Below are 20,377 nucleotides of genomic sequence, written 5' to 3'. Positions count from 1 at the left end.
TATAAAATTCAAAGCTGAAATCTCTAGTAATGACTTTGTAAACTTTTTTAAAGGGAGTCACAGTGTGCAGTGTTTTTATGGAGACATTTCTCTTTGGCCTCCATTGTACAAGGCATAATATACGTTTATCAGCTCTCCCGACACTGAAAACAGGGCCTTTCAGCAGAGGCAGACACCAGTGAATGCTAGTTTTGAGTTTTCCTTCCAACTCCCTCAGTATTTCAAGCCACAAAAGCACATGATTGCAGAAATGGGTATTGTATGTTGTGGTTTTCCGTAAGGTCAGATAGCCATCATAGGCATCATGTTTCCTTGTATTTAATCCTTGCTTTTTGCCAGTTTATTCTTCTCATTTCTCAGAACATCTTTGCATAAACTATCTGTGTACATTTAGAGAAGAGGCATTAGAAGCTATTATCTACTTGTTAACTGTTCCCTTAACTAGCTCAGCAGTACTACTTCAAGACAGAGAGAGAGAGGCAGTCAAAACGCTTTCTCCTTCTTACTTCTCTCCAAGCTGATCTTCCACAGCAAAGGCAAAAAGATTCCTGTAATATTATAACTGTGAATGTTATATGCAGGGCTTTGGAGCGGAGCCTGGAGCGCGGAGCAGCTCCGGAGCAGTGGAGCTGCAGATTTTTGCCTGGAACTGGAGCGGAGCCGGAGCACAGCTCCAAAGCCCGGTATATGCCCCAGTGTTTCAATTTCGGCTAGCTTTGCACCAAAGCAGTCCCAATAGAGTGAGAGAGCCATGTAACGTTTGCACTATGACTCCTTCACTGAGGATCTGAAATGTTCTAAAACTCCCCGAGGTGTTCTTCCTTTAACTGAGATTATTAATCTCCATCTCCTGCTTAGTTAGTTCCCCTTTCACAGAATTCCTCTCTGATGCGCAGATTTACAGTACCAGTATGCAGCATTCAGTACACAGCAGCAGGTCTGATGAGGCTGTAATACCACTTTAAACATTATGGGAATGAATATGCAAAATTCCCCTTGGCTCATACTATTTTTAACCTTGTATTATTATCAACACACATACAGTAATTACCAGAGATTTTGTACTTAAAAACAAATATTAAACTCCTTAAAATCTCAAGAGACTTCAAAATGTTGCTTGTTAATATTTATACTGTATACAAATTGTAGCTGAATGTAGTACTTGTCTAATATACTTGCTATTTTAATAACAAATATGCTGACTTATAATATGTAGAATGCAAAAAAACAGAAGTCTTACTGTGTATGCCTCTACTTTATAATCTAATTTATAGTAAAAAAGTAGGAAGTACTAAAAATTAAGAGTCCTAAGGAAAATTAATAATGTGGACAAGGGTGAACCAGTGGATATAATGTACTTAGACTTTCCAAAAGCCTTTGACAGGGTTCCACACCAAAGGCTCTTAAACAAAGTAAGCTCTCATGGGATAACAGGGAAGGTCCTCTTATGGATCAGTAACTGGGTAAAAGACAGATGACCAAGGGTAGGAATAAATCGTTTTCTGAATGGAGAGAGGTAAGTAGTGGAGTCCCCCAAGGATCTGTACTGGGCCCAGTCCTATTCAACATATTCATAAATGATTTGGAAAAAAGAGTAAACAGTGAGGTGGCAAAATTTGCAGACGATACAAAACTATTCAAGGTAGTTAAGCCCAAAGCAGACTGCAAAGGGTTACAAAGGGATCTCTCAAAACTGGGTGAGTGGGCAACAAAATGTCAGATGAAATTCAATGTTGATAAATGCAAAGTAATGCACATTGGAAAACATAATCCCAACTATACAAAATGATGGGATCTAAATTAGCTGTTACCACTCAGGAAAGAGATCTTGGAATCATGAGAAATAATAGTTCTCTGAAAACACCTGCTCAATTTGCAGTGGCAGTCATAAAAGATAAAATGTTAGGAAACTTTAGGAAAGGGATAGCTAATAAAATAGTAAGTATCTTATTGCAAGTTAATGGGAATAGGATGTGCGTAGCACCTTTGAAAAATCAGGCAATTTCTGTTTAGGTACCTAAATTTGATTTTGGGAGCCTTCTTTTAGGCCCTGAGAATTAAAAATATTGGCCAGATCTTACAAAAGAACTGTATATGACAGTATTTCTTACAGAAGTACCAAACACTTTGCCATCATAACATTTAAAATATTCTGTGTTGATTTTATTTATTTGTTTATTTAAAAGTTACAGCACTGAGGAACTGTACACCTCCCATTTTTCTGAGTAATGGTACAATTTCACTTTAACATAGCACAAACCGTGTAAAGCACACCTCATCTAAATTGGCTGACAACAGTATTGAACAGCCACAATTTCAGTTCTTTTCACACTGCTGTTTTTTTTTCCCCACCAGGAAACACTGGATGCTCTAACAAAGGCCGAGACTATGACAGAAGAGCTCAAGACTCGGTTAAATGACCTTTGTAGATTTTCCAGGGATTTGAGTACCTATTCTGCAAAAGTTTCAGGGTTAATTAAAGAGTACAATAGGTAAGCATTCATCTTATATACAGTTAAACAATACTCTGTGTGTATAACATATACATTTTGATCTAGGATATCATAAGTTAGAAATTGACAAGTAAACAGCGGATTGATTATTTACCGATTTATTTATTGATGGCAATAAAGGTTGAAAAAATTGCCAACTTGTTTTTTAAGGCCTCGATTGAGCCATAAGACTCAGCTTTGAATGGTTAAGAATTGCCACTGTGAATGACAACAGATAGAGAGAGTGGGCCAGAGAGAGAGAGTGAGAATAACTCTATAGCCTGGTGATTTCGACACTCACCAAAGATGTGGGAGAATCAAATTCAAATCCCTGCTTCAATGATTATTTAATTCTTTATACAAAGTGGAAAAGCTTCCACAGGAAAGATTGAGAGACTATCCCATAATCTAGTGGCTAGGACACTCTCCTGCAGTGTAGGAGACCCAAGTTCGCATCCCTTTTTCACATCAGGTAGAGTAGGGTGTGATGGGGTGTACCAACCCTGCACTGGGCTGCTGGGGACCAATCATTGTGGGCACAGGCAGCTACACCTCCTTTCCCCTGCTGCGCATGCTCCAGGTGGAGAAGCCAGATAAAAGGAGGCAGCACAGCTCAGTCGGGTAGGTGAAAGAGGAGGAAGGACGTACACTGCTGGTTCCTGCAATGCTTCTGGCGGTAGAGCCCAACTACACTGCAGGCGACTCGCCGATGGCGGAGACTGCCTGGGAAGCCAAGCCACAGCCTGCTAAGGAGGCTGCTGCCTGCTCTACATCCCAGTCCAGAGGGAAATAAGGCCTACAGACTGCTTGTTTGTTTTGCCCCACCCAGGGCCATACACTAATTGATGTTTTGTTCTGCCCAGGGGCTAATTCTCCAAGTAATACTGCCTGCCCCAGCCAGGAGGCTGCAGGGTTCTAGGCTGTTTGCTTGCTTTGCCCTACCCCAGGGCTGCAGCCTGCTCGCTGCTTTGCCCTGTCCGGGGGGCTAATTCACCAAGTGCCACTGCTGGCCCAGCCAGGAGAGGGCTCCAGACTGGTTGTTTTGTTTTGTCCGTCCCGAGACCACGGACTAGTTGGCTAAGTGACTCCTGTCAGGGGACCTGAGACCCACTTGGCCGAAATCACCCACTTAATGGGAAATCCTGACAACACGGTGATGGGGTGTACCAAGCCTGCACTAGGGTGGGGGCACCCCAGTTCAACATGCAGGGCCCCCGTCACATGTGGTGGAGAATGTAGGCACTGGTCAGGTCCTACTAAGAGGACGAACCCAAGGAGAGCTATTTGAAGGAGCCACACAGACACCATAGATACCAACATGATATTAAAATGGATGTTGGAAAGCCAGCAGCAACAATAACAACAAGCCCAGCTGCTACAGCAAATGGCCGTTCAACAAAACAGATGGCCCACCACCAAGAGCAGCAGCAGTAGCTGATTGACGGACAAAGGAGCAATGGTCTCAAGTTGCAGTGGGGGAGGTCCAGGTTGGATATTAGGAAACACTATTTCACTAGGAGGGTGGTGAAGCACTGGAATGCGTTACCTAGGGAGGTGGTGGAGTCTCCTTCCTTGGAGGTTTTTAAGGCCCGGCTTGACAAAGCCCTGGCTGGGATGATTTAGTTGGGAATTGGTCCTGCTTTGAGCAGGGGGTTGGACTAGATGACCTCTTGAGGTCCCTTCCAACCCTGATAATCTATGATTCTACAGAGCTAGCTGCACAACACCAATCCCAGCAAGAACAGCTAGTTCAGCAGATGGCGGTGCTCCTGCAACTAGGGGCCCACCCGGACCTGCTGGGGTGAGCCAGGGTTCAGAGAACAGTCTTACTGGGTTACCAGTGAGACTGGCCAAGATGGGACCTGGAGATGACCTCGAGGCCTTCTTGGTCACATTTGAGCGGGTCACCATGGTGGCCCGCTGCCCTCCAGAGCACTGGCCTACTCTCGTGGCCCCATACCTAACCGGACCCACACAAATGGCCTACCAGAACTTAAATCCTACAGAAGCCCTCAACTATGCTGAAGTGAAGGCTGCCATACTGGGGTGAGCCCTGAAACATTCCGACCTTTGGCGGTGGCTCAGCAACTCCGTGATTATTGCTGAAGATGGTTGGAACCTGAGAAGTTGACCGGGCCTCAAGTGGCGGAGGCTATCATACTGGTTTGTCGACATCGGCCAAGAGCTCTCACTGAGGCAGTGTCCTTGATGAAAGATTACCTGGCCGCAGAGGGACCCCAACTTCCAGCTCCTAAACCAGGTAGTCCTGAGGACCGCAGGAGGGACCCAAACGAGAGACAGTCCAAACCAGAAGAAGATGGATCTCGGAGTAGGCCGGGAGTGCAAGGGTCAACCTCCCAGCCAGAAGTTACACAGACACCTAGTGTGAGACCCCAAAGGAAAGAGGCCCCAGCTGGTGGGCTGAGGCCAGTGCCACAGAGCTCGAGGCGGACACATTGAAGGGTCGATATTATGAGTGTGGCCAGAAGAGACACTTCAGACGGGACTGCCCTTTCATGGACTGCAATTATGGGCAGGTCTAGGTAGCAGGTTCTCGAGCCCAGCAAAGAGTCTCAGCGAAACTGATAATCCTTATGCAGGTCAATGGCACCCCAGTATCTGGTTTTATTGACTTGGGTTGCAGCCAGACCCCCATACGGGCCAATCTGGTGAAGTCACTGGACCTGACAGAGGCCCCTATATGCCTCCAGTACATCCACGGGGATATACAACTGTACCCCGATGCTAAGGTAAAGCTAACGGTGTGTGATCACAAGGAGACATGCTGGGTCGGCCTGGCCAAAAAGGTGGCATATCCCACTGTCCTAGGTCACGACTGGCCCTGCTTTAGGGAGATCCTGCAAGAATGGAGGTGCCGTCCGCTGTTAGAAATGATCCAAAGGCCACAGGTGAGGGGACTCCTAGGCCAGAAGGAGGAAGAAGGATGGGAGGAGAGACCCTCCTGCCCTGCAGAAGGCTCCGGACCACACCCCACAGGAGGTGAGACGGTGGAAGTGAAGTTGGAATGGCTGATGACTAATGGGGGACTTCCTGAGCGAGCCAGTCCTTTTTCACACAGATTTTTTTCAAAAAGGTTTATACTTCAGACCGATGCTTCGGAGGTAGGCCTTGGAGTGGTCCTGTCACAAGAGCATGATGGGGAGGAGCACCCTATGCTCCATCTGAGTAGAAAGTTTTTCCATCGCAAGACAAGGTACTCCACAATAGAAAAAAGAGGCACTGGCTGTGAAATGGGCCGTTGAAGCCCTACGGTACTACCAGATGGGGAATCACTTCCAACTTATCACAGGTCATGCACCCCTGTGATGGCTCCATTCTATGAAAGACACTAATGCCAGAATTGAGATGCTACCTTGCCCTCCAACCATACGAACTTGAGATACTTCACTACCTGGGCCGAGCCCATGCAAATACAAACTTCTTTTCCTGGGTAGGATTGGGAAAGGAGAGGAGGGGAGGCAACCGTCTGATCTGGATTTGTGGGGGAAGGTGTATGACGGGGTGTACCAATCCCACACTGGGCCATGGGGCGGACCATTCATTGTGGGCCCAGGCAGCCATGCCCCCTTTCCCCTGCTGCACATGCTCCAGGTGGAGAAACCAGATAAAAGGAGGCAGCCCAGCTCAGTCAGGGCAGGTATCAGAGGAGGAAGGATGTACACTGCCAGTTCCTGCGACACTCCTGGTGACTTGCCAATGGCGGAGACTGCTGGGGAAGCCAAGCCGCCGCCTGTTGAGGAGGCTGCTGCCTGCTCTATGTCCCAGCCCAGAGGGAAGTAAGGCCTACAGACTGTCTGTTTGTTTTGCCCCACCCCAGGGGCTGCAACCTGATTGCTGCTAAGTACTGTTCCCTCCCCCCCCCCCCCCGGCTGTTTGTTTCTTTTGTCTGCCCAGAGACCACGGACTAGTCAGTTAAATGACCCTGTCAAGGGACCGAGACCCACTTGGCTGAAATCACTTAATAGGGAATCCCAATGACAGGGTGACGGCGTGTACCAACCCGGCACTAGGCTGACGGGGGCACCCCAGCTCGACATGCAGGGCCCCCATCACAGAGGGAATTGAATTTGGGTCTTCCAAATTACAAACGAGTGCCCTGAACACTTAGCTAAGAGTTATAAGGATGGCAGAAGCATCACCACTGGCCATTTTGTAAACAGCACCTACGTTCGGGGTGGGGAGAGTGTCCGAAACTACTTAGTGAATTGCTGTTGAATTCATGAATAGTCTACCAAAATGTCATCTTTTTTTGGTAAACTATTCAGGTGGAAAAAGTCACCCAGCTCTAGCAAGGGGTGCTACTCATCAGAATGAGCCCTGGCAAAAATCTGTGTCTCAGGCTCACAATTCCTCCCCTGTTTTTTCCCTTTTTCCTGGGAGGAATTAAGTTGCAACAGCTCTTTACAGTGTTCATTTTAGTCCCTCCTCCCTACTGCCATCACTTCAGCTCAGCTCTGCTGGCAGGTGCAATGTCGGGGTGGAGCCAAGGCTCTGCTCACTCCCTCTTACTTGTTTGTGGTGGTGGGACGTATGCACTCTAGACCTCTTAAATTTTTAAGGAGATGGTGGCTTTTTCTCCCGTGGCCATGAAAGATAAGAACACAATCTAACCCTAAACAGATTGCTCAGTTGCTTTTAGTCTCAAACTATATATAATATGAGTCTTGGTGTAATACCTGTGGAAATGCCTATTTCATTGTATCTAACTGAATCTCCCGTTCCCCCCTGTTTTCATTTAACTCTGTAAAATGACAAACTCAGCCTCTGTCTACAAGCTTCAAAGGGCTGTCAGACTAAAGAGCAGGTTTTGCAGCAGAGATTCCGGACAGCTTTCAGGGACTTCCAACAGTGGCTGGTCAGTTCAAAAATCACCACCGCCAAATGTTTTGACATGCCTCAAAATATCAATGAAGCACTAGCAAGTCTACAGAAAATACAGGTAATTGTACCGCAGTCAGATAGTGATTTAAGAGAGACATGATTAGCTTAAAACCAGCTCATCTATCTGAATTTTGTTTACTTACTATTTTTAGTTTACTGTTACAGCAAGACTAATGATGATTATAACTGAGGAGGACTAGAGAATTATTTTTTTTTCTCTGTTTGGTTTGTTCATTTTGTGGATAGCCGTTTTCACTATTTTCCCCATTATAGGATATGTCTATACTGTAAACACAGGGTGTGATTACAGCCCAAACTCACATACCTGAGCTAACTTTACTCTAGCTAGCTCAAGTCTCAGTAGCGCAGGCATGGTCTATCCAGGGTTCTGGATAGGCTTGTACAGTCTGCGCAGAAACCCATTTTACCAGAGTGTCATCACTTGGGGACCCAAGCCAGCTATATTATTCTTAGCTCAGGTATGTCAGCTTGAGCCGCAGTCACGCCGTGTGATTAAATTTAGACATCCTCATAGTCAGTTTCCTCCCTCCATCTGGGTCTTTCACACAGTGATGGGGGGAAATGTATTTTAAAAAAATGGTTGTAAAACAACACAAAATGGAAGGCAGGAACATTATGTGGTACCTGAAACTATTTCAAAGTAATAGTTTCTGCAAACTTTTCATCATGTATGAATATAATCTTTATAATATAAGTAAATGACCACAATCATGCCAGCAGGCAATTAACTTGTATATTTTTCATTTAAAGATAATACTAATATGTCTCCAATAGTTTCTGCAGATTCCAAGTCCCAAAACAGATAGTTTTCCCCTTGGAATTGTACTTAAAATTTTGCATAATGTTGGATTAATATCTCCACTTTTTCATCTAAGGAAGCCCACTTTAGAAGGAGAAAACTCTTTGGCTGTTTCCGGTAACGATGTTTGGGAATAACAGAAATGTCAGCCCATTAAATTTTAAGTTTATCATTAGAGCAGTGGCAAGAAATTTTTATTCATGATGAAAACCTTGCATGATTAAAATAACCATTTGCTCACCTTCTGCCTAAAAGCATAAATCAGTGGTCCCCAACCTTTTTTTGACTAGTAACACATTTATGTTTTCAGAAGAGTGTGGTGGGCGCCAACAATTTTTCAAGGCTTATTTTGTATTTGTACATTAAATAATACGAAAAACATCATATTTAACATTACATAAAATATGAATCCAGAGAGGAGAGAAGCCATGAGGACAGAGAACACTGGCGCCCGCAGCCCTGGAGTACTCTATCCCTAGCAGGCGCGGGGCCCCGGCTTCTCTCTCCTGCTGGGCACTAGATGGGCCCCGTGCCTGCCAGGGACCGAGAACACTGGCGCCCGCAGCCTGCAGCCCCGGAGTTCTCTGTCCCCGGCAGGTGCGGGGCCGTGGCTTCTCTCCCCTGCTGGGCACTAGGCGGGCGCACATAAATGCCATGGCTCCTGCGAGCACTGCATTGGGGTGCTTTATATTATCGCAATCATCATCATCATCAATATCTTATATATTTCCTTTCAATCCAGAGATTCACAAAATACTTTTACAAATTATACATAGAAATTTCACCCATAACTGAAATACAGTACTTCTGAAGTGGAACTTTGAAATCTGTTCATTGACATATCCACATTATGCAATAGCTCCATGAAGTGAAGAATACCTTGAATTGTGGTAGTAACTAAGCAGAATGTAACTACCGCAATTCGCATTTGTCCCGAATCCAGCGTTAACACCCCAACATTCTTGGGTTTTTTTTTTTTTTTGTTTTTAAAGGCCTGTGGTTATTGATGATTCCAAGTGAGTTACACTGTGTATTTCACCTAAAAGATGATCTCTTCAGTAGCAAAGTAACTGAGAACACCCTGCCTGGGTATTGCTTCAATATCTACTCTGAGCAAAGTCTACCTGTCACCTACTGAATCCCTAGTATTGCTTCTTCTTACAACACACTGAAATTTTCAAAGACGTATCCTATCCCAGTAAAGAATGGGTCATTTTATGAATTCACACACAGTCCTAGCTTGTTAGAATACCTTCGTTAAGGCTTGTGGTACCTCTGGTCCAGGTTGCTGCTGTCCATAAAGCCTCTGACTTTTACTGGGTATAAAGTGGAATGCATTTAAACAAATATGAATTAGTGTGATTGTGAAAGCTCTTTCTGCACATTATCTATAACTAATTGGCTAATTTCTTTTGCCAAGGAATCCTTATCTGAAAGTGAAAATGGCCAGCATAAACTAAACATTGTAGTGTTCAAGGGAGAATTGCTGAGCACTATTCTGCCCCAAGAAAAGGCTAAAGTTATCCAGGCCAAAGTTGTTACTGCTAAAGAAGACTGGAAAAATTTTCTCTCCACCCTGCACCAGAAGGAATATGCTTTGGAGGTATGGAGCCAGTCAAACAGGGAATGGATTGGCTAGAAAGCTTTTTATTTATTTTTTTTCTTTTGCCTTTCTGATCGTAAGCATCTTGATAGACTGAGTGCTCTTGTTACTGAGTAAGGTCAGCTTTGCTGTCTGGCTCTTGCTCACATGCTCCGGGTCTAATTGATCACCCATATGTGAGGTCAGGAAGGATTTTTTTCCTAGGTCACATTGGCAGTGGCTTGTGGGGGACAGGGGAAGTCGCCTTTATCTGCAGCATGGAGTGTGGGTCACTTGCTGGGTTTAAATGGGTATTATTGTGTCTCGGTCCCTCCTATTTTCTGCCTATCACATATAATAATTAATCTCCTGTGGGCTGTAATATTTTGGCCTAATTTTGGTTGAGGTTTAGTGAACAGATGCTGGGTGGTGGTGGTGGCCTGTGATAGATAGTAGGTCAGACTAGATGGCATGGTTCTCCCTTCTGGCCTTGGAATCTATGGCTCTATGACAACTAGTTCTAAGTGCCCCTTCTTTGATGCAACTGGAAAATGGCTAAACTGAGAGGGTCAGATTCTGCCACCCTTACTCGCATTGAGTAGTTCTTTACCAAACAAGTCATCTCATTAATTTAAATGGCATAGCTCACATAGTAAGGTACTAGTCAAGGTAGAGAATGGTGGAATCTGGCCCAACCTCAGCTGCTTGAGCTTCATCCAATACACCAAATAGCCAAGGTGCATGAAAATGCATTGTTTTAGGGCAAGACTCTGATACCCTTGCTCCATGAGTAGTTCGACTGATTTAAATGGGCCAGCTCAAATAGCAAGGTACTATTAAACACGAGTAAGACTATCAGAGTCTGGGCCTTCATGCAAGTTTGTTCCACTGAAATGTAACTAAGAATTACCCAATTTTAATCATAGATACAATGTGACACCACATAGTCTGCTTCTTTCAAAATGTCTAATTCAAGTAGCATAGGAAATTAAACATCTTTAAAACTACACAGTATACTTCAAGTCCAGAAGGGGCCATGACACAGAACTTCAGACTGGATGAACATAACATAGGCCATAAAATCTCTCCCAGTGATTCCAGTTTCAAGCCCCTAACTTCTAGTTGAGATAGAAAATACCTTTTAGGTCAGTTTTAAATTGCATTGACAGGAAATGTAAGAAACTCTTTGTCCAGATCCTCACCTCATGTAAATCAGCACCGAAGACAATGGAGCTATACTGATTTTAGGCCTTCCTTGTCTCAGAGTGGATGTGTGGAGAGATGTCACACAGTACAGTGGACACATCCTGTGCTGTTTTCACATGGACTGGGATTAATCCTTCTAAACCCAGAAGTTTCAGATCCACATTCTAAATCTTTCATTCTGAAGTGATAGGGATGAAAAGAAAAGAAAATTGGTCTAAAAATCTTGAGGAAAACTAAATTACTTGAACTATGCTGGTTAGAGCTTTTACTCCACATTGGCTGAGAGGAGAATATCTAAAACAATCAATGGAATGAGTCCATGGGGGAAAAAATGCAGTCAGCAAGGGCTTTTTAAGGCTTATTTATAAGGACTTGGAAGTAAAGCAAATTACAATCAGAAAGTAATGGTTCAACTAAGTCCTACAGCTCTTGGCTGTGAAGACATCCATTTTCAAATCATTTCCCCCACTCTGGCTACCAAAAGTAGCCTTTCCCCATAGCATTTGTTCAGGATAGGGGAGAAAGCAGAGCTGAAATGAACCCTTCACACCTTAGCATACCTGTGTATGCTTACCTCTGTGTTTGGATTATAGATTGCATAATAACATTGCAGCAAACATAGTGGTGCATTGATTTTTTTTTTAATGTGCACATCACATGTCTCCACAGAACTTAAAGATCCAGATGAAGGACTTTGAAGCAAATGCTGAGCCTCTCCAGGACTGGCTGAACACAACTGAGAAGATGGTGCAAGAAAGCAGTAGTCGACTTCATGACCTCCCTGCAAAGAGGAGAGAACAACAAAAGTTACAGGTGATAAGGGCCTAAAAACACATCAAGCCATCCCTAGCCTGGTTTCCTGTATCATGATTTCCTAATAAATGCTTGATCATGCTGGCACCCTGATCTCCAACTAAAGGCTGCATCCAATTTTGGGGCCTACTTCAATCCTCAGGCAGATTTTGTGTCGCAGCACTTCTTGATGACATGTGGTGTTTCCTTTCTGTGACTGTATCATGTGCGTAATGATCAACTGTTGCCTTTGTTTAAGATGCTTGCTAACGGCCAGGGCATGAATTTCCATGTTAACAGGGCTGCTTGCTTTCTTTTTCGCTTGCTCTTTTGCACCCTCACTTAATAGTAACATGCTTGTGCTTTACAGTCTGTCCTTGAGGAAATAAGCTGCCACGAGCCTCAGCTCAACAGGCTAAAAGAAAAAGCTCAGCAGCTGTGGGAGGAGCAAGCTGCCAGCAAAAGCTTTATGCGCAGAGTGTCTCAGCTATCTTCTCAATACCTAGCTCTAAGCAATCTAACCAAGGTAATGCTCCCCCCGTGCGCGCTGTCCGGCAGTTCTTGTGAATGTGACTGATGTGAAAATGAACGGTTGAATTCTGAAATATCGCAACTGTCTTGCTGCTGTATTGTACGGTATGTCTGCTCTATCCTATGTCTGAGGCTTGTGCTATAGAGGGGAAAGGTATGTGTGGATCGTTTACCTGATTGAACGCTGAGCTAATTGTTTTTTCCAATGCATTGGTCTGAGAAGAGAAACTGAGTGTCCACATACATGGTATATAATTCCTCCTACCTCCTTCCTACCCCCCCCCCCCAAGTGATAATTTGTAGGGAGTTATGTTTGAAATGAAACAAATTTGGGTGTTTTGAACGGAAATAAAAGCAAGCCATGATTTACAGCATTTAGGATAATTTAGTTTGATAATTAGTATCCCCAGGAGCATGTAAGGTACCTGTAATTATTTTTCAAAACCTGGGGGTATTTTATACAGAGTCACAATACTGAAATGTTGCTAATACTTAGCCAGTCCTTATCTTAAAGTTTATTATCTGCATTATGAATTTCTGTGTCTAGAAGTTGGTAGATTGGTTTCAGCATTTTTAAAAAGCATTTGTTAGCTGTTAGTGTGCTTTTGAGTTATCAGAGCGAAGTAGCATTCTCCAGTGGCTTGGGCACTGGATTGAGGCTGGGAGACCTGCATCCTATTCCCATCTATCCCACTGACCTGCTTTGGGACATCGGGCAAGTCAGCTCATCACTGTGTGCCTCCCTTTCCCCTCTTACCTTCTGTCTTCCTTGTCGATTTGGATTGTAAGCTGTTTAGGACAAGGACTATCATTCCTGTGATGCCTATCGTGGTGGGGCCTTGATCTCAGTTGGAGACTACAGGCACTACTGTAATATAAACAATTATGAATATTAGAAGTGTTATTTGAGACCATTTAATTAAAGTATCTCATTTCTATTATTAATAATTACTAATTTGTTAATTTGTCAACTAAGTGTGTACAAATAGAGAATTATGAAACATATTGTCATATAATGTAAAAAAAATTGTTTATGGGGCCATATCCCGCTCTTCTTGATTTAAAAAAATAAATAAACACAGGAAGGGAAAAGGAATATGGGGAAATTCTCACAAGTTGAAACTAATGGAATTCCTTGCACATCTTAAAGTCAGAGAATGGGAGTTTGTGGAATGTCACGCACTCCGGGCTCTATGTGCTTTCCTATATGGGGCAATCCCAAAGATCTGTACCCAATGCATCAGCAGAGTGCCACTGCTTGCACAGCGCTGTGAGATGCCTTCTACAAAAGTGTGTTCTCACATTCTGTACTACCAGAAGTTTCTAAGTGATCTTCAGGTGCAGCCCTGTACGGAGTGTATTGAAGTAAGTCAGTCCTGAGATGATGAAGGCATTGGTAAGGTAGTGCAAGTTCCACATATAAATGTAAGAAAATGGAAATAGGTCTAACAAAAACCAATGGCTTGAAATTGAAGTGAGACAAATTCAAATTAGAAATTATATGCAATTTGGGGTCCATTAACTACTCTAAATCTCTCTGCCATATGACACTTCAGAACATAGACACAATGGGTTGAGTTAAAGATAGTAACTAAAATTAAGGAGTGAATTTACTGTCCACAAGGTCAGGTTTTGTGTCCATCCTCTAGAAGGATGATAGACTATGAAGTATACATATTTTTATAGAGTTAAGCACTAGTATCTAATATTATTTTAATCATTCTTTGTATTTAGCTCTGTATAGAGTATATATTGAAGTGGCTAACTGATAGATCTCAAAATGTAATTGTAAATGGGGAATTATCATTGAGTGGTTGTGTTTCCTGTGGGATCCCTCAGGGACCAGTTCTTGGCCCTATGCTATTTAATATTTTTATCAGTGAACTGAAAGAAAACATAAAATCCTCACTGATAAAGTTTGCGGATGACACACAAATTTGGGGAGTGGGAAATAATGAAGAAAACAGGTCATTGATTCAGATGTGGATCACTTGGTAAACTGGGCACAAGCAAACATTACGTGTTTTAGTATGGCTAAATGTAAATGTATTCATTAGGAACAGAGAATATAGGCCATCCTTACAGAATGGGGGACTCTATACTGGGGAGCAGTAACTGTGAAAAAGTTTTGTGGTGGGAGCAGAGAATTACTTGAACATGAGCTCCAACTGTGATGCTCTGGCCAGGGAATCTCGAGTAGAGGTAGAGAGATTATTTTACCTGCATATTTGGCATTTGTGTGACTGCTGCTAGAATACTGTGTCCAGTTCTGGTGTCCACAATTCAAGAAGGATGTTGATAATTTGGAGAGGGCTCAGAGAAGAGTCACGAGAATGATTAAAGGATTAAAAAACATGCCTTACAGTGATTAGACTCTAAAAGCTCAATGTATTTAGCTTAACAAAGAGAGTGTTAAGGAGTGAATTGATTACAATCTATAGATATGTGCATGTGGAACAGATATTTAATAATGGGCTTTTCAATGCATCTGAGAGGTTTAATAATATGATCCAATGACTGAAAATTGCATGTAGACAAATTTAGACTGCAAATAAGACATACTTTTTTAATGGTGAGAATAATTAACCATTAGAACAATTTACCAATTGTTGTTGTAGATTCCCCACCACTGACAATTTTTAAATCAAGGTTGGATGCTTTTCTAAAAGATCTGCTCTGGTAATTATTTGGGGGAAGTTCTATGGCCTGTGTTATACAGGTGGGTAGATTAGATTATCACAGTGGTCCCTCCTGACCATGGAATCTATTAATCGAAAAAATGTAAATGAAAATGGCCACTTTACGTAAAAAAAAATTCTCACTTGTAACTAGATCCTTCAAATGGTTTTGCTAATATCGTTTTTTAGGAGACTTACTGATCTGTTTAAACACTTTAGATCTGTTGATACTTTGAATAGACTGAAAAAGGGAGCATTTGAAGAGCCAAATCTTCTAATTTGGGGGACTAAATGGAGTGTACTTGTAAAATTGGCACATGCGTATAGTGTGTGCACCACTCATGTTTGTATATGCAAAGTAGATAACTGCACGTATACGCATTTGAGCATGCAACATATTCATGAAATATGGTAGACACAGTTTAGCCACCTGCATCTAAAGCTCTAAGTGCATACTGAGCACTCACTGAAATGATTGGGAGTGTTAATTTCCATATGAATTTCAGGAAAAAGTTTCCAGAATGGATAGGATTGTTGCAGAGCACCATCAGTTCTCTCATGGCATGAAAGAACTCCAGGACTGGACGGCTGATGCAGTTCATATGTTGGAATCTTACTGTCTCCCTACAGCAGACAAAAGTGTTCTAGACAGCAGAATGTTAAAGCTAGAGGTATGTAAACAAATGGATACAAAGATGACACACATAAGACCCATTATTTCAGTTGCTATGAAATAGTGACCACTGTAAGTTTGCAAAATTCAAACACCAATTTTTCATGTACGTCAAAAAAAAATTGGAAAAATGTTGCCTTTTGGAGTAAAATGGGCTTTTGTAAATGAGATAAAGATATACTGGACCATTGTGACATGGACAATAGTGTAAATATTGAAGAAAAAGTTTCAAGATAATACATGGTTAACTAAGGCTATGGAGAAAGTATGATATTTTCTTTAGTTACACAATCGTACTCTGTCAAATTTTACTAGTGACTTAAGTGCTGTATTGTGTAACCATAACATTCTGATCACGTAGTTTGTTGTTTTTTTGTAGTAACTAATGCATTGCTCATTCGGGGTAGATTGTGGCTAGGGTTACCATATGTCTGTATTTTCCCGGACATGTCCGGCTTTTTAGTTGTTGTTCGCCATCCGGGAGGATTTTTTAAATATATAAAAACATCCGTATTTTCCGGATGTTATGATAACCCTACCCTCTCCTCTTGGGGTGTCAGCTTGCTGCAGCCTGTGGATTGCAACTTCCCTGCCCCCCCTCCCCCCCAGTGTGCTGCAACCCCACGGCTAGGAGCAGTGGCGTCTCTGCAGCCAGCTGCAGGTGGGGGGACCCGTGGCTGCTTCTCCCTCCTCTGAGCATCCCCTGCGGCTCTGGCAGAGCCTTACTCACCCTCCTTCGCCCCGGCTGTGCAAGGAGCCCCCCTGCCAGCGGTCCATGCAGCCGGGCTGCCTCCCCCCCCCCCCCACGGAGCCGCTGGTCGGGGGGAGGGTCCAGGCACAGGGGACAGTTTCTCAGTGCGCGGCGGTGGCTCCCGGAAGCCCTCTCCCCTGGGAAGGGCCCGTGCTGCAGCGCCTCCCGCAGCCACCCGGCCTGAGCTGCCACAGCCTCGCCGAGTCCAGCTGGTAGTGGGGTGGAGGCCCCCCTGAGCCAGGGGGCAAGGCCTAGGCCACGCACGCAGCACTTCTCTGCTCCAGCCCGGCCAAAGTGGGAGCCCGCGGTTGGGATGCAGCCTTGCAGGTGGGAGCACGTTGGGGCTGGGATGCCCAGCTCGGGGGCAGGCCCGGGGCCCGAAGCAACTTCCCGCCTACCCCCCCCCCCCCCCCGGGCTCCGGCTGCTGCTGCGCAGGGGAAGCACCCAGCTCGGGGCGCACGGGCTGGAGAGTGGCAGGAGCCGGGAAAGTTGGAGCCTGTGGAGGAGGCAGCTGTTTTGGGTGGCTGGGAGGGAAGGGGGAGGAGGGAGAATGTGGCCCGCTCAGGGGAGGAAGTGGGGCCGGGGCGTGGATTTGGGGAAGTGGTCCAATGGGATAGGGACTTTGGGGAGGGGTTGGAATGGGGGCGGGGAAGGGGCGGAGTTTGGGCGGGGCCGGGGGCCCCCGTGGAGTGTCCTCATTTTTTCAATGTTCAAATATGGTAACCCTAATTGTGGCTTTCAGATAGAATCTTGCATCGAGGGTGCTACACTGCCACACCACAGTTGGGGGGAGCATTGAGTGCTAGGCTTTCTCTTATGGCCCAAACTCTTCCTTTGAAAGGCCTCTTTCACTAGGGAGGCCCAGCTGTCAAGCCCATCCTCCCGATAAACAGCTTGTACAATCCATTCAGGGTGTAGTGTAGCAACTCCTTTTCTAATGATGTTTATTAATCATTTCCTCTCTTTTGTGGGAGAAGGACTGTATACGTGCCGCAACAATGAAGCTAGAACAAGATCGGTTTGCTTTCTAGGGACTGTTATCGGTGAAGCAGGAGAAGGAAATCGAGATGAAAATGATGTTGACAAGAGGAGAATCTGTTCTGCAAAACACTTCTCCAGAGGGAGTGCCTGTCATTGAACAACAGTTACAGACGCTTAAGGAAACGTGGGCTTCTCTCTTGTCCTCTTGCATTCACTGTAAAAGGTAAAAAGAGATGTGAGTGGGGAAAGGTAACAGAAGACAACACAGTTGAAAATATTAGCATTATCTCCCGAATGATTACAAGACAGGCAAGGCGGGTGAGGTAATAGCTTTCATTGGACCAAAATCTGTTGGTGAGAGAGACAATCTTTCAAGCTGCACAGAGCTCTTCTTCAGGTCTGGGAAAGGGTGTGTGTGTGTGTGTGTGTGTGTGTGTGTGTGTGTGTGTGTGTGTGTCAGCTAAATGCAAAGTGGAACAGATATTTTAGCCTAAGTAGTGAGCACAATTCTAAGGGACCATTCAAAGTGAAGTGGCTAGTTAACACCCCTGTAGTCATAGGACAAAAAGGGGGGTTGTGAGATACAGATTGTTGTAATAAGCCGTAACTCAAGAGTCTTTATTAAGACCATGATTTTTATTAAAAATAATATTTTAAAAAGTAATAGTTGAATAAAAATCATGGTCTTAATAAAGACACTGTATTTATGGCTTGTGTTTAGTTGTGACACCCTTAGTACATTTCCCAGCCCTGAAGAAGAGCTCCTTGTAGCTCTCTCTCACCAACAGAAGTTGGTCCACTAAAAGTTACTACAATTCTAGTCTCAGGGCTTGTCGACACAATAAATTAGTGCGCGGCAAGCCACGTTGTGAATCTACAGCACACCAACTTGCCACGCTGTAACTTGCCATGTGGACACTACTGCAGGGCATTCTGGGACTCTTACTGCATGTATCCATACAGCGAGTTATTATGTGACAAGCTGGTGTGCTGTAGATTCACACCTTAGCTTGCCACACACTAATTCACTGTGTAAACAGGCCGTTATTGTTACCATTAAAAATGGACTCTGTATTAATAATTTGATTGTAAGCTTTATTTTCAGATATTTTAAGTTTCATTCAGTTATTTTAATCGCTCTGCTGTATGAAAAGCATGGTATGAAATCCAAATAAAAGGGACATTAAGAAAATTAAGGGCAAAATCCTCCAAGATCCGGACTTCAGTAGAACTGTGTGGCACTAGGCACTTCTCAGGAGGTACTCATGACCTCAAAGGCTGGAACAATGTTATGTAAAATGTTATGATAGTAATTCCATCACTGTCAATGAGAGTCATGGTGATAATACTTAAATAGGAAACACAGAAAAATGCGGTCTGATATGGTGAGCATCACTAAATACAAACGTTTCCAAGTTTCAAACAACCAAGACTATTTATCAGTAGATAGTGTCTGCTCCCTAATATGTGATAAGATATAAAGTAGGGTACTTGGAGTCAAGACTCTATTCCTTTATACCATGCTTTACCCATATATTTACTACAGCTAATGAACACATGAATGAGGGATATGCTGGGACTGCAAGCATCCTGTGTCCACCACTAATGTCCTTTACTGTCCCTTTTCAGATGTGAGCAAGTAGCTTCAGCATTGGTACCCTTCTATATATTAGCCAGCCAAGATCTGTAGCAGACCACAGTTTCTTGCAATTTTTCGTAGGGCAGTTCAGCATATTACATGTCTCCTTTCGTTCTGTCCCCCTAAAAAACATAAAGCTTGAATGATTGTTTATTGCCTTATCTCATTGCTAGAATAACATGAGATACTGAATATCAACTGATATGTATTTTTAAATTGTAGTCAGCTGGACGGAGCACTGTCCAAGTGGACAAGTTACCAGGATGATGTTCGTAAATTTTCCAGCTGGATGGACAAAGTAGAAGCGAGCATGAATGCTTCTGAGAGACAGTGTGCAGAGCTGAGGGAAAAAACAGCTGTCCTCAGCAAAGCAAGGGTTTGTTTACTGTTACTATATTCTTAAGAAAAATCCTCCTTGGTTGTATGAGTAATAGTTTTATTGTATGTTACAATGGAATAAAAATTACGATGATGTCTAAACAGACAGATACAAATGTTTGATACCTAGATGTTACCCTGGTGTACGCACTAGAAATCTGGCAGATAGCTGTTCAGATTGAAGTCCTGTTTCCTCATTAAAATCTGCAGCAGCAGCCATTAATTTCGGGGGGGGGGGGGTGAACAGTACTATAAACCATACTAGACAGGAAATCTATCCATGATAGGGTGAAGTTCAAATTTTCGCCATCGGACTTAAAAAAAAAAAAAAAAGCCATAGAGATAAATCTTCAAGTTTATATTCTCATCATTCTCTCATATTCTTGTGCAAAATGGCACAATATGCTACCAAATTAGAATGGATATGTTTTACTTCACAGCATTGCTTCGGTGCTGGTGTATATAACTACACAGAGTGCTGGGCAACAATGAATCAGACCCATTCTGCATTATAGCCATACATTGCATGTAGTTAAGTAATAATGTGTTTTGAGTCAGACATTTGATTGAAGTAAATAGCCATTTAAAGGAGTTAAGGGCCCAAAGTGAAGCCTCAGGTGCTTGATCCAGGTGGTTATTAATTGCCATGCAGTGTCATTATTGCAGTTACTTCTCCAGTGAAGTGTTATGTTGGATAGTTTCTTACACACATGCACACCCTTAACCACTTTAATATCTGAGTGCTTTTGAGTAGTGCATTAAGCAATGTGGCTAACATCTGACTGTGATTCATTCCCATTTTCATCCTCTCCGAAGGGAGAGAGGGGTATGTGCAGTAGAGTTCTATTTTGATAGTGATCTCTGGCTTTGGTTTTTTTTCCTAATGCAAACACTGCTATGTGTTTGAGAGAAATAGTAAGGTAGAAGAAATTAGTCTTGCACTTGGAGGAA

General features: G+C 43.5%; 1 protein-coding gene across 21 annotated transcripts in view; it reads left to right on the top strand.

Annotated features, from left to right (window-relative positions):
* Positions 1 to 20,377, top strand: part of SYNE1 (spectrin repeat containing nuclear envelope protein 1) — a 488,794-nt gene that overhangs the window by 242,834 nt on the left and 225,583 nt on the right. For all 21 annotated transcript variants that reach the window (XR_010599728.1, XR_002889944.3, XR_010599727.1 and 18 more), the window contains 8 exons: positions 2,356 to 2,492; positions 7,275 to 7,452; positions 9,635 to 9,817; positions 11,672 to 11,815; positions 12,165 to 12,320; positions 15,510 to 15,674; positions 17,460 to 17,632; positions 19,271 to 19,424. Coding sequence is in view for 18 of the 21 variants with exons in the window: in XM_065588833.1 (XP_065444905.1) it covers positions 2,356 to 2,492; positions 7,275 to 7,452; positions 9,635 to 9,817; positions 11,672 to 11,815; positions 12,165 to 12,320; positions 15,510 to 15,674; positions 17,460 to 17,632; positions 19,271 to 19,424 (1,290 nt within the window). In the remaining 3 variants the exon portion in view is untranslated. The remainder of the gene's footprint in view (positions 1 to 2,355; positions 2,493 to 7,274; positions 7,453 to 9,634; positions 9,818 to 11,671; positions 11,816 to 12,164; positions 12,321 to 15,509; positions 15,675 to 17,459; positions 17,633 to 19,270; positions 19,425 to 20,377) is intronic.

The sequence above is a fragment of the Chrysemys picta genome, chromosome 3, assembly GCF_011386835.1.
Source record: "Chrysemys picta bellii isolate R12L10 chromosome 3, ASM1138683v2, whole genome shotgun sequence".
Lineage (NCBI taxonomy): Eukaryota > Metazoa > Chordata > Testudines > Emydidae > Chrysemys > Chrysemys picta.
Note: the sequence above shows the minus strand (reverse complement) of the source record. Positions and strands in the feature narration are given on the sequence as shown.